This window comes from Apus apus, chromosome Z (genome assembly GCF_020740795.1).
Source record: "Apus apus isolate bApuApu2 chromosome Z, bApuApu2.pri.cur, whole genome shotgun sequence".
In the NCBI taxonomy this organism is placed as follows: domain Eukaryota; kingdom Metazoa; phylum Chordata; class Aves; order Apodiformes; family Apodidae; genus Apus; species Apus apus.
In genome coordinates this window covers 70684234-70698209 of record NC_067312.1, presented here as the reverse complement: position 1 = coordinate 70698209, position 13976 = coordinate 70684234, and the positions used below count along the sequence as shown (strand labels likewise).

At 37.8% G+C, this 13976-nt stretch overlaps 1 protein-coding gene across 2 annotated transcripts in view; it reads left to right on the top strand.

Moving 5' to 3' along the window:
• SSBP2 (single stranded DNA binding protein 2) overlaps positions 1 to 13976 on the top strand; it is a 194569-nt gene that overhangs the window by 135516 nt on the left and 45077 nt on the right. For both annotated transcript variants that reach the window (XM_051642072.1, XM_051642071.1), the window contains 3 exons: positions 9140 to 9199; positions 12227 to 12293; positions 12480 to 12550. In XM_051642072.1, the coding sequence (XP_051498032.1) occupies positions 9140 to 9199; positions 12227 to 12293; positions 12480 to 12550 (198 nt within the window). The remainder of the gene's footprint in view (positions 1 to 9139; positions 9200 to 12226; positions 12294 to 12479; positions 12551 to 13976) is intronic.

The following is a 13976-nucleotide window of genomic DNA, read 5'->3' as shown; positions in this document are numbered from 1 at the left end:
TTGAAAAGCTTTGAAAAGGGGGATTTTTTTTTTTTTTTTTTTCCATTTGGGTGCCTATAAGTAGTGTTAGAAGAATTTTATTGTATATTTTGAATCTCCATTGTTTGTAAATGCATTCCCACTGGGAATACTCAGCGAATAAAATAATGCATATGTCTTTCTTTGCAGAACTGGGATCTGAGCTTTTTCATCCTTGCCAGCATCATGCTATATTTTAAAATATTTCAATTTTTTAAATTATTTTGACTTTTTTGACTGTATGAGAGGTAATTAGCATCTAGAAAGAACTGATAGTAGTTTGTGTTTGTTCCTCTCTTTTTTTGTTCGTTTTCTTAAAATACCAGGAATTAAGTTAACTCTAAAAAGATAAAGGTGTCCGACATCTGCTGGCTTTGATAATTCTATCCTGCAGTTGTGGTAATGGTTTTACTGCTCATAACTGTTAGAACAAATTAAAACTGCTCAGCTTGAGTAGCTAAATCAGCTCTGAGCCCACGCTTCCCTCCTCCCTTTCCACATGTACATCTCAAGCAGCCACAGACCCACTGCTGGCTGTGGAATGCTGCAAGGGGAAGGAGGGGAAATGGGCACAAGCCATTTATCTTGGAGATCTGTTCTGAACTTGATCATCTTACCCTGAAATTCAAGTTCTCTGTGAGATAAGCCTCAGAAATTTAAGGGTACTGACCATACACCAAAATTGGCAGTTCCTGCTGAAGTGGTATTAAAGAGTAGGTTGTCCTTTATATATTATGCTTTCTTTCTACTGAGGTTAATTCAGTTCCTGTCATAGTCTGACTCTTGCTTTTTACTTGAGCCACAAGTTCTTGGGTTTGAAACTAAAATCCTTGGATGATGATAATGCATCTAGCTTTGAAATAATGTATTTATTAAATATAACAGCAGGAATAACAAACTCCAGGGTATATTGTCAGAGTTGTTCCAAAAATCAATCGTATATCATAACCAGAGGTGACTAGGTGGTTTATTAATTTTTAATTTAAGGAAATGCTATCTGAAACTTAGTGATCTGTGTGGGTAATGTCTGAATTCTACAAGCACAGTTTGTTTAATTTTTTGAAAAAGGTGATACTTGCTAATGTTTTAGTTTTAGCTTGTCAGGTTTTAAATATTCTGTTTTCTGTAGTATTGACATATAATAAAAATTAAGAATTCCTAGCCAGTTCTAAAGTGCATATATTAAATAGCCCTTCCAAAATGGTGTTTCTGTCAAAATTTCCATTGAATGTCATGTGCAGAACTTAGCCCCTTTCTCTCCCACTTGCTAAATCTTCTTGAACATGAGATATTTCACACAAAGTGAGACAGATGTAATGACAGTACAATTCCTAAGGTTCTTCCATCATCAAAACATGTGCTATTTACTGGCTCTGGGCTCTGGAGGGGTAGCTGGGTGAGTACTTTGATCTCAGAGGAATGTTTAGCAAGGGACAAAATGTCTCTGGTTTATTTTTAAAGAGGTTTTGTTTCTTTATTTTTCTGTGCAGAGTGTGTAAGATACATTTTGCAGTATTCTTTACATGGTGGAATGAGTCCTGAATTCGTTGACCATTTCTTGAAATGCTAGTATTTTTATAACTTTAGGATATCTGTGTAAGGCTTTTTGAGTATTTTTTTTAAAACATTTTTCATTTTGCCCTATACTCTAAATCAGAATACCTCTTACTGTTGCTATTTGTAGGTTGCCAGACCATGTCAGGCTACTCCTAGAAAAGCATAAATATGGAAATAATTTTTGCAGGAATCTTCATCTGAAGCACAGAGAACTTGCTCATGGAAATAGGTTTGTTCATCAGCAAAGGCCAATGCAAAAAGAAATCTTATCTCAGTGCTGAGAATCTAAAACAGTTTTATAAGAATTCATGTAGATAAAAACAGCTAGTGTGATTTATACCAGTAGATTACAGAATGTGTAGTGTATAACCCAAATTTCATCTCTGAAATACCTTAGCAAAATATAAAACAAAGACCTCTAACACTGTCATAGCCATCAGGGGGGCAAAGGAGGACAAGAATGGTTGTGTAATTAACAATAACATGAAGTTTAATAAGAAAAGTATTTTTTATAAAGAATTGTTGATAGCCTGTCCAGGCTTTGCAGAGGATAAGTTAAATGTTTTTGCTTATCAGCAGGCTGTGCCAGCACAAGAGTGTCATTTTGAGAGCTAATTTAGTTTGGTCCTGGTTAGAATTAGAATGTGTTAATGGAGAGTTACTTACACTCTTACTGTGGTGACTGTTCTTGCTGATGGAGATGTCCACAAAAGAAGCAGAGGAAACTAAATAAATGCAAGTATTCCCAGTCATCTCTCAATACTGCTACCGTAAGAAGAAAATTAAATAAAAATATAAAAGTACTATTTCTTACCATTTGGTCTATATTTAAATGATGACAATCATTTTAGCCAGGAAAAGAGTTTGAAAACCAAAAATGGTGAAAATTAATTGTATTTTCAGAGACAGAATATGTAACTTGGCAATTAGATTAATTTTTAATGGAGATGGGGAGAACAATGAGTTCAGGTTTATTGAACTTCTTATAATTTTAACTTTACATAAACAAATTAAGAGATTTGGTCATGAGAATTCCCATCTGGTTTAGAACCTTGATGCTGGCAGCTTGGACCCTCTTACAGTACCTGCTCTTCAAGTTGCAGCACAATTAATCTAAAATATTTTCTCCTAACCTGTACAAATTAAGCCTCTGGTTCCATTTTCAGCTTCTATTGCTAAGTAGCTTACAGTTTGTGCTGATTATGGTGACTGAGTTATACAAACCAATGAATACCATTTCAGTCTTTTTCTATACCAAGTGCTAAAAGTCTGTTTCACCTTGTATTTTTTTAATTTGGTGCTTTGTTTTTCTTCTTAGAGATACTCTGCAGTTAGGAGCATCATCTGCATCTCAGAATGTTGAGACTTACAATCTAAGGAGATTGTTCTAAAAATAAAAAAAAAAGATTATGAAAAACAGTTATCATTTATTCTTGTTTGCTTCTAAAATTTAAAGGTGTTTTGGGGAGGCCCTGCTCAGCACTGACTGGTGCAAGCAGAACCCATTCCTTTGCCTTCCCAAGCCATGTAAAATGCAGTAACAGCATGGCACGGGCATCCTCTTGCAGGTCTGGATGGAGCTGTTGTTAGAGATGGATCCTCCATCAGCCTCCCCCCCAGGGGATGGTGCTGCCACGGGCTGGGTTGGAGGAGAGGACCCTGGCAGGCAGAGGTGTCCAGCTGAGCCCACTTGCTGGTGGCTGGTCAGGCTTGGCTGACACTGTGATGAAGTACCTGAGATACATGAAACACCTTCAATTTCACAACATCTCCTGTGGGAACACTCATTTTGGGCACAGCAGGAGGGCTGAGCTGGGTAGGGGACATCTTCAATGGCTTGAGCACATCCCTCCTGGGCTGTCCATGCATGGTGCTTAGCAAGTCACCCCACTGCAAGCCAGACAGCCTCGGGGGGGGGTGTATTTTGGCTGGATGAGACAGATTGAGCCACTGCCCTGCTCCCTGCAGCAGCCTTAAACGTAGTCATTTAAAGCAGATTAGTGGTGTGCTTTAAAACATACCTTCTGCCCTGCTTTGACCAGGCAAACACACATTTTCCCAAACTGAAAAACCTTTTCAGTACACCTGGCTGGGAAGGTGTTAACGGGAATCCAGCATTGCTGTTTAAGTTACCCTGACACCCTGAGAAAGGTGGGTGTTTTTGTGCCACATAGGCAGGCTTCTCCTGTTCAAGCAATATTCTTCCCATTTTGTTCTCCTCAAACTGAGCTTTGTTCACTGGAATTTCAGCTCTCGGAATTTTTACGGTTAGCAGATGTGTGCAGCCTCTCCATCCCTCACACCCAGTACCTGCAGTAATTCTGTTCTGAACTACATTTATTTGGTTTCCTGCTGGGTGTGTGTGTGTGTGTGTTACATGAGGTTGTGTTATCCAGTGTAACTAGTCACAGGATGTAAGAAGTCACGCAGTACACATGTATTGGATATTTACTGTAAATTCAGTCGTGTTAGGAATTCAGTCTCAACAGGATTGGAAATGTAGCCACTACTCAGGATTAGCAAATTGATTGTGGATTATTGTAAATTTTGCAATTTATGTGGGACAAAACATGGTTGATAAATGTAATGGTATGAGTAAAAAAAGGTAAAAATGTCAATGCAAAATGACAATATTCCCACATTTGGAAGCAGGTTAGTTATAATCTGAGGCTTTTGAAAGGAAGAAAATTTAAAGAAAAATATATTTATGGAAATCTGTCATACTTCTATCTTTTAAATTATTTTATTTCACCAGGATTAGGTACAAGAAAACTAAACCATACCATATTCTAGAGTCTTCCAAACTGCTGAAAAAAAGACAGTGAGAATTACACAAGTGGCAGAGAAATGTGCCACCTTCTGTGCCTTGATGTCATCAGCTTCCTGGTAGATATTTTTTGTGAAATATTTTTTCCTGAATACTGGAACCAAAATATGGGCAGTGAGACTACTCTGGTTTAATGTTGCCTCTTCAAAGACTTCCCCACTGAGAAACTTATTATCTGCTGTGCCCTTGTGTTCCCAGAGATTAAGAAAAAGAGTATTTTACAAGATTTTCACATTATACCTGTGTATGTGCACATACAACACACCAAATTAAAAACAGAGTTTATAAGGTACCATTTACTCTCCCTAGACATAGTTTGCTCCTTTCTTTAGCTGGAAGATAACAAAAAGTACTAGAATGTGTGGAACCATTATTCAAGCTTTTGAACTTTACTTCTTTTGAAGTATTTTTAACAATTTGACATGATAGGTTGCTGTAGGTAAGAGCAGGGAGCTTACTAAATTTAACATTTCACATCTTGATTTTATTTAGTGTAGTCTCTTTTCGTTTAGTATTTTTTAGTGTTACTTTAGTAATTTTCTCCACTTCAGTGTTTTGTTGTTTGTTTTTTTCACTTCAGGTTGCTAAATATATATATTCTGCAGTGACTACACCAAACGTTTTGCCTCTTTGGCTTCTTTTTCACTCAGTTTAGTAGAAGCTTCTGCTTATATTCCTTTGGTCCCAGCTGCATGACAGCAGCCTTCAAGTTGCTTTTTGTGATACCAAATTACTGAATTTTATACCTGAAGGCAGTAAGTACAATATGCTGGTGCTGGCAGATGTGTTTAGTTGGCTGTTCTCCAGAACAGTTACCAGAATCTTCTACTATTGCTGCAATTTGCATGTTTTCAGATGCTGGTGGCATCTCCATCTCAATTTGAGCTTAGATATGACATTCTTGCATGTAATTTTGTTTTCTTCATGTTCTTCTGTTGTTGATTTTTAGTTTAGTGTGTTTTTTTGTTCGGGGTTTCAGAGTTTGGGGGTTTTTTTGCTTTTTAAAATACATTTATGTATGTGCCAGTTCCTGAACTCCGTTTGAGCAGTTAATTGTGGCTTCAGGAAGTGCACAATAGCATTGTTTACACCTCCTTGTACCGGATATAATGTCCCTGTTGCAAATTAGAGGGATTTGAAAGCTGCAGTAGTGACTAGAAGCCCTTGAGAGCCACTTCAGCACCTGGAAATTACTGTGGGATGGAGCCGCTCTGGTTATACCCTTCTTCCTCAATCAGGTCAGCTTCGAGTGACTGGTTTCCCTTAGACAGGCTTTGCAACATCTTAAGCAAAATCTGGCCCTGAAATAACAGATTTGAAAAGTACCCTTCATCCTTTATACAGAGAGGACTCTAGGAGATACCTTTTGCCCCTATGACTTCTTCCTACTCGATAGCTTAAGTTATTGCTGCATTATTAAATCATGTTTTTTCCAGCTTAATACTTATTTTCCATATTTGCCTTGACTATTTTTTGAAGAGTCATATGTCTGTAATCCTTAGGTGGAAGAATTGCTCTTGTACTCTGTGCATTGCTGACAGCCCTCTTCCTCCCTCCTAGCTGGGCTAAGCAAGGAAGTATTTGATTGACTGGCATGACACCTAGTTGATCCCCCCTGCTGAGCTCTGAGACAAATCAGGAGGCTGTCTTTACGAGAATTTAGTGTGTGGAACAATTAAAGGGTTTTGATTATCCGGGTGTTGAATTTTGAATTGACACAAGGCTGAGGTAGCAGGCAGAAATGTCCAAGTCTTCAACATGCAAAGAATTTATTTTTTGTCTTGAGAAGTGCTACACTGACCAGTTCATCTTGGTAGAACTTTCTTTGGACAAATACGATATTGGTGATGGAGAGGGAGGAGCTTAGTAACTGGCACAAACATGAGAGTATTCAAGTTTCTATTTTCAATGGATAGAATTCTTGTGGTAAACTCAGGTACTAAATCTTGATCCAAACATGTTTAGAATTGTCCTTGAACATCACTGCTCACCATTTTCTGCAATGCTAGATAGATCTTACTGATACTTGCATTCATCAAAACATTAGTTGTGCTTCCCAGTTGTTTGTGTATTTTCTTGTCTATAGAACCAAGAACCATAAGAACTATTTGAAATGTACTAGATGAAGTAACTCATTGCAGTTCCACTTGGGTTCAGAGGATTGTTTAGAGGATAGGAGAAGGTTTAAACACTTCCACAAATATGTTTAAGGGGAATATGTAGATAGACAAATATTGACAATATATAAATCCTCCTGTAAGACAGAGTTGGATTGAAGAGGCTCCTGTAGTTATTCAACACACCAAACTATAACGTCACTTAACAGATGCACTGGCTCTCAAAGTGTGCTCTGATGCTTGCTGAGGAAACATTGCCTCAAAAAAAATAATGAATGACTTAATAATTTCAGGGAAGAATCCTATACTTGCTCGGTGAGGCTTTTGTTGGGTAGACTTGAGATCTACCTAGATCCAGACTCAAAAATCTGAAGCAGCTACTGATCTCTAGAGACACAGCAAACCACAGATTTTCAGGCATTGTAAAAAACATGAGTCATATTTTTAAAAGTGAAATTGTAAATTTGTATTAATAAGTTTCTTTCTGTCCTTAATGCAGTGGGGCATTTGTTTCAGTTTTTAAAATGGAATCTCGATTCTACACAAAAAATAGGTTTTTGGGTACTTTCAGGAACTGCATAGAAGGGTGAACCCCCCTGGGAAGACAGAGGACAGGCAGTTTTCCACCCTGCTTGAAAGGAGTAGATATACTGCCAATAATCCACTATTATATACTAATATTAGTATCATGAATCTACCTTAAGATGTGGTTGACTTGAGGTACACTACTGATTTCCCTTTTATGAGTTGTACCATTGTAAATGAAGTTCAGGTTTCAGTTGCTGAATGAGGTAAGCAAAATCCAGGATATTCACTAGAGTGTGCAATACTCCATACAGTGTACTTGGTTGACCTTTATGGAAATAGTTGAAATTCTTATTTCCTCACATTTTTACTGCCTTGCCAGGGCCTGCATGTTCACAGCCTTCATCACATGCACAACCCTTTTTTGTTTCTTTCTTATCAAAGAGTCTTGGCATCAGAGAGAGGGCATCAAGCAGGCTTCCTCTTCTATAGCACATAATTTCAAATGCCTTTTTTATTAAAGTAATCTTTTCACAGTTGTCATTGAACTTTCTTCTCTAGTTTATGAACCCTCTGTATTTTTAATTGCTTTCTAGTACATGTATGTTTATGGAGGTTGCATTATTTCAGGTTTTATCTGATTCAGAGGTGTGAAAGGTACTGTTAAATATTTTTCATGCAAGATCATAGGAAAAATTCCATTACTAATTATTGGTAACCTAATTCTTTTGCTAGCTATTGATACTATGAGTAGGTGCCTTACTAACAGTGTTGATCAGCATTATAGTGCAATGCTGCTGATGGAGCTGAAATGTGCCATTAATTTGTAAAACAATTATATTGATCATAGACTTTTAGTGACCTGTTGATGGTACTTAGCTACAGCTGACTAGATAATGCCAGTATAGGTATATTTGTTTCTTTTCAAAGAGACTCCAGTGAGTGGGTTTAAACATGTGGCAGCTCATTTGTCATCAGAGATTGCCCCTGGGAAGTCCCAGCAGACTCCTTTCCTTTATCTCTCCCTTGTCTTCCGTGGCAGGATCATTAAAAGAAGTGAGCTCCTCTTTGGTGATGTAAAGAATCAGTCTTTTTTTGTCCCTGTATTCACAGTCAAAGCATACTTTCAGCTCTTCATTTTCTTTTGGAGCTATAGGTACATGCTCTTGCCAAAATGATCCTCTTCATCATCTGTTTAGTCAGATGTTTATGCCTTGTTCCTGTCATTCTCACTCTTGCCACTAATCTCCCAGGTTTTTAGATTTCTAGATTACTGTCACACTTTGAAGGTATGGAAGAAAGTAGATGTTAAATGTGTTTGCTGGTGTTGCCATTTATCCTAAGGGTCTGACCCTGTTTCTGGGCTACAAAGTAGTATAGTAGTAGCCAAGGGCCACTAGAACCTCCAGGGTGCAGGATAGTGGGACGGATTTGGGTGTATGGTTGGTTTTGAGAGAGATGCACTGAGTGAGCATGGAATTATGTATGCAAGGGTGAGAGGAGTAATACTGGATTAGTATGATTCATTTAAAGCACCAAAGTTCTAAATACTTACTATAAAATACTTATTATAAAATACTTATTATGAAATACTTACTATAAAAAGTGAAATCTCTGCCCTCACAGGTTACATCTTGTATTGCACTTTACAGTAGTATTAAAAAAGTGAATGAAAGTATTTGCAAATTGTTTTTCTGTTACTTACCTCTTGACTCTCCCAAAAACCTTTTTCTTTTATGTTTCATAGTTTCTGTCTTTCACTTCTCCAGTGGGAAGTACAGATCTGTGGTTATACAATATAAGTGTTTTGTTATTCTTCACAGTTAATGTAATAAGTTATTTATATCCTGCATTCGCAATAGCTGTAACAAAGTTTTAAATAATGGATCATGGTAGATGCATTTGCTATGAATATCTATATTTATTTACTTAAGCTAAACATTGTGGAGTAATATACTGAATGCTCTGTGGACGTATTTAAGCTGGATGCCTGAAGTGTGAATGTGGCACAGCCCATACGCTCAATGACTCAGTGTGGTACTTACAAGCTAAGCTGAATTATTTAGCAGTATTATTTTATTTTATTTTTTCATAGCCTTTCATGTCCCCTCGGTACCCTGGAGGTCCAAGGCCACCTTTAAGAATACCCAATCAGGTAAGAATTTATGACTGATGCCATTGTGGTCCAGGGTGATGCTGCAGTGCTGGGAACAGGGAATGTTGTCTGGTTGGCTGCCAGTGGCTCAGTCCCTCTCCACCCCATTTAGTCTGACCTTTAAATAGATAGTGGAGTAAGGTGTGGCCATACCACTCCCAGCTCACTTTCCTGTGCCTAATTAGTATTTGCACCTCAACATTTATTGTGTGTTAAGCCTCTCTGCAGAGGGAGGTTACAGTTGCCTTGTACAGTCCTGCATTAACCCCAGCCAGCCAAGGCTGCCTGCTCTGAGATCAAGACAAGATGTCCCTACAGCTGTTACAGTCTCTGAACTTTCTTAACCACATCAAGTTGTTAGGCCTGAGAATTTTTTTACTGAATTCTACATAAAATGCATCACTTCCTTCTATTCTTTGTTGGATATATGAAGTATATTTATTTTACAGTAAATATGGAGATTATTGGTGAGAAACAGGTATCATGAAGTGCACTGTGAGTCTTACAGACACTCTGAGGACCTTATAAAAGCATCAGATTCCAAATTTTTCCTCATATCTATCAAAGGATATGCATGCCAGTGTAATAAGAATGAGTAATGAGCTGCTGTTCGTCAGCAGAGACCTTTATTGGCCCGTCTGTGAAAAGATGGTTCAGGAAGTAGATAGCATTTGTGTTTTAAGTTCTCCCTCGTGCAGATAGAGAAGAAAGTAGTTGTCAACAGATGAAAAGTTATAGGTAAGCAGATGGAAAAAAAAAGTCAGTGAAGCTCTGAAAGAAAAACTGGGTCACTTACAGTATTTAGCAAGGCTGATAGGTCGGATGGAATGGATTTTTTGGTGCAACTTAGACTTCCTGGACTGCCTTTCTTGTTGCCACAGCTTGATGAGGAGACATTTCTGCTCCAGCTTCAGTCCTGGGTATGTTTTTGTGTCTGTGTAACGTGATGTTAACAAACTCGTCTTCAGCACTGGCCCAGTATTGCCAGAATGATTGAAAATAATGAGGGGTGTGTATAAGGTCACAAGACTTCTTCCATTGTTCCTGCAAATCGAATATTTGGGAGCAGGTTAAGTTACCTGTATTGTACCCACTTTCTTTCAAGGGAAATGTAATTAACCTTGTTAGATGTGATCATCAAGGGACAAGGTAAGAGTGCAATGTCATCAAAGCTTTAGTTACGTATTTGCTACAGATATACTGTAACTCAGTACAAAATATCTTCCTGATTTTCACACTTTTCAGTTCTATCTTAGCCAAAGATACAACAGTGTTTGGGTTTCACATATTCCTTTGTTTTTCTTTCTGTGCTTCTGAATACTGTAAATACTGGCAGGTAGAAACTAGATGTGGTGAATGCTGTGAAAGCACTGCCAACCTGCAGTTTTAGTTTCAGAAGTATTTTTGTCTGCACATTGTGATATTTTCAGTTCAGAACTGTAACATAATCACATGACCTTAGTGAATTACAGCTCTTGCAATTAGTTTACATTATGCCACATTTGTGAATTATTACTGCTTTTAACAACACTACCATTATGTAAGTTACAACATAGATGGGCAGTGTGTGGATGTAATAAACTATTGGAATGTAGCTGTAAGGCTGAAATTTTCATTTGGCAGAATTCAGTAAAAATCAGAGTTAAAATTCCCACTGTAGCTGTAACTCTGTCCCTCAGTGCCTTACAAGGAAGAGTCACTTACTGCTGTGATCACAGCAGCAAAGGGCTTCGTGTCCTTGTGTGTCACCTGCCATCTCGGGCAGAAGTGACCAGTTCCTGCTTGGCTGGTCCTTCTCCCTTCACTTCATGTATTGTTCTGATGTACCATCCAGACTCCAAGCCACTGAAGTACGTGTAAGACTGTGATTTACATTTTGTAATCTCAGATTACTTCTTTATTCCATTAATCTTGCAGTGCAGGACCTATTGACTGTATTACCTTTGAGGTAATAACATGCACCTTAATTTTGAGTTTGCTGTTTCTTATGGAAAAAAGCTGTGTAATATTTGCAGATAGGTTCCCCTTTGTGTGTATCCAATACTACTACAGTATTTCCAGGTCAAGAATAGCTTCCCTGTTCCCTCAGTAAGCAATAACCTGTATTGCCTGAGTAGATTCCTTTAATAATAACAGACTTATCATTCTGGATGCAGTTTTGCTGAAAATGTGGTGATGTTTTGAGATGCTAAGTAGCACCTAGTGAATCAGCTGCAAAGATCCATTCATAAAAACATTTTCTCATTGACTAAACTATAGGTAAGAGACTGTAGGAATTAGCTATAAATCTAATTCAGTTGCTGTAAATCCAAAGGGCAGATAAAAAAGTGGGGACATAAAAGCAATGTGTTTGATTTAGACCAAAGGTGAAGTAACAACACAACGTACCTTCATGCTTGAAGGCAAGATCTAGGAGCAAGTTTTGTGTCTTGTTATCTCTCATAGAAGAGTAATAAGCTTATCTTGGTATGGATGCCCTTCAAGATTAAGGAAGAATGGAGCTCCCCCATCAAAGCCCTAATTAACTGTGCCCTGTGAATGCTCTGTTGCTGGCTCAGTTACAGCTCACTCTCAGAGAATATCAGTGTTCACATCCTGGCATCTGAAAGAAAATCTTAAAATAATGTCTAAAACAGAAACCTGTAGCAATATAAGCTTTGAATAAATTATCATGTACCCAAAAATCAGACAGTGTTTGAAGGTTAAAGAATAGGTAAGCGAAAGTGAAGGAAGTATAGGCCAGGCGCAAAATAGGCAGTTATATTTTGGACATTATTTATGTGTAATTTACAGAAATCCAAGAGTTTCTCCATGCAGATTCATAGTCAGGTTCATAGGACATTCAGGACTTTTAGTCTAGTTAGGCACTGAGGACATTTAGTTAGGACGTTTAGGAAAGTTAACTTTTCCTTATTACTCTTGACTCAGAAGAAACATTGGGAAATAAACCCAAAGTATCTACATTATGTCTTCAACATAAATTTCAAAGCATGATATGCTTTTAACGTGTAGTTTCTCTGCCTGCAGGCACTCGGAGGTGTCCCAGGAAGTCAGCCATTATTGCCTAGTGGGATGGACCCAACACGGCAGCAAGGTGATTGAAACAGTTGTTTGGACCATTCAAAAGCACTCTCAAGCTCACAATTTCTTTCTGCATTTCAAAAGCTTACTGCAGCTTTTAAAGCCTTCCATTGATTAAAAGTGAACGATTTGTTAAAGTTGTTTTAGCAGGTGCTTGTGTGTGGCATTGTTTTTGAAGTTACATACTTTTTTTTTGCAGGGCATCCAAACATGGGTGGGCCAATGCAGAGGATGACTCCTCCACGGGGAATGGTTCCATTAGGACCACAGGTACCTTCCACAGGCAGATACCCATTTTTATCGATATGTCTGTACTTAGACTATATCACTCTGGCTTTCCATAGCTGGAAGCTGGCCAGGACTTGTTCTGCTAATCCCATTTTAAAGTAAACTTTATTTGACAAAAATTAATTTTGAGTTTCCAGCTGTACAAAGCCTAAAATGAAAACATCAAGCATTTTAATTAAGATTTGAAATTAAATGAGGAATCTCTTACCTTGCTTATTTCAGAAAAGTTATGCTTGTCTTACAGCCAGTGCATACTGTAATCAAAGGCTGACATTTGTAAAGGAAATCAAGGATTGAGTAGGTGTTTCCTTATCCTTCCAACCTCACTGATTATCCTGAGGAGGAAAGGATTAATACTTCTAACTTAGGCAAACTCTTTGTACTAAATAAACCACCCCCAATTTTCTGAAGTTTTTCTTTCATCCACTGTTGATCTGGATTTTTGGTGAGTGATAGAGAGATTTTAATGTAAATTTGGAAGTCCATGCTGCCATTTCTCCCTGTTGTCAATCACAAGCATCTCTTCAGCTCTGGTTTTGAGAGAAGCAACCTTGAATTTCAGGAGTCAGCCTTCTGCATGCTGCTGGCCTGGTGACAGTTGTTTGTAGGCTGTTTCTTAATAAATGTAAAAACTATGAGTGGTATTTTTCAGTATTACATTTCAACAGTAAACAAAGGTAGGGAACAAGGGAATTCTGTTGCATATCTGAAAGATTAATCTAAAGATTATTTTATATTTTGTCAGCACTCTGAATAAGATAAAATTAAAGCTGGGGTGTTTCTTGTCACCTTTGCCAGTATTTTGTTTCACAGTGTGCTTGTTCTGCCCATACTTTGCATTCTTACTTCCCCATTTCAGATGACCTCTCTAGTGACATTGTTGCTGGGAATAGCAACTGAATATTAAATGGTTAAATAGCTTGGCCTTTCAAATCTGCTCATAACTGCCTTACAGTTTTGGGTCTTCTTGGTAGAAACCAGTTGTGCAGTTCTACAGGACATCTGCTGTGTGACCAACAAAATATTATTAAAAACATTTGTTATTTGTCTGTAGCACTGAAGTATATTTACCACTTGCCTTTTGAAGGCAGAATGAGAAGCTTTGCAGTGCTGCCTTTTGAGATGGAGATGATACTTTATGCAGCACCATTAGTCACACAGCAGGCAAATCTCATGCCAGTTTTTGTAAGGATAATTTTTCCATTTTTGCTGTCTCTTAAAATCCAGCTTTTTAAGGTTCTTCTTTCTTGTACTGAACATCCTCTTAAAACAGGGAAAAATGTAGCTAATCTACACAGAATTTAAGTTTGCAAATCAATCTTTTCTATAAATGCATCATTGTCTTTGTATCTGGCATTTGGGATCTTCTCAGAAGGCAGTTCTAAAACCAAATTTGATTAATCTTCCA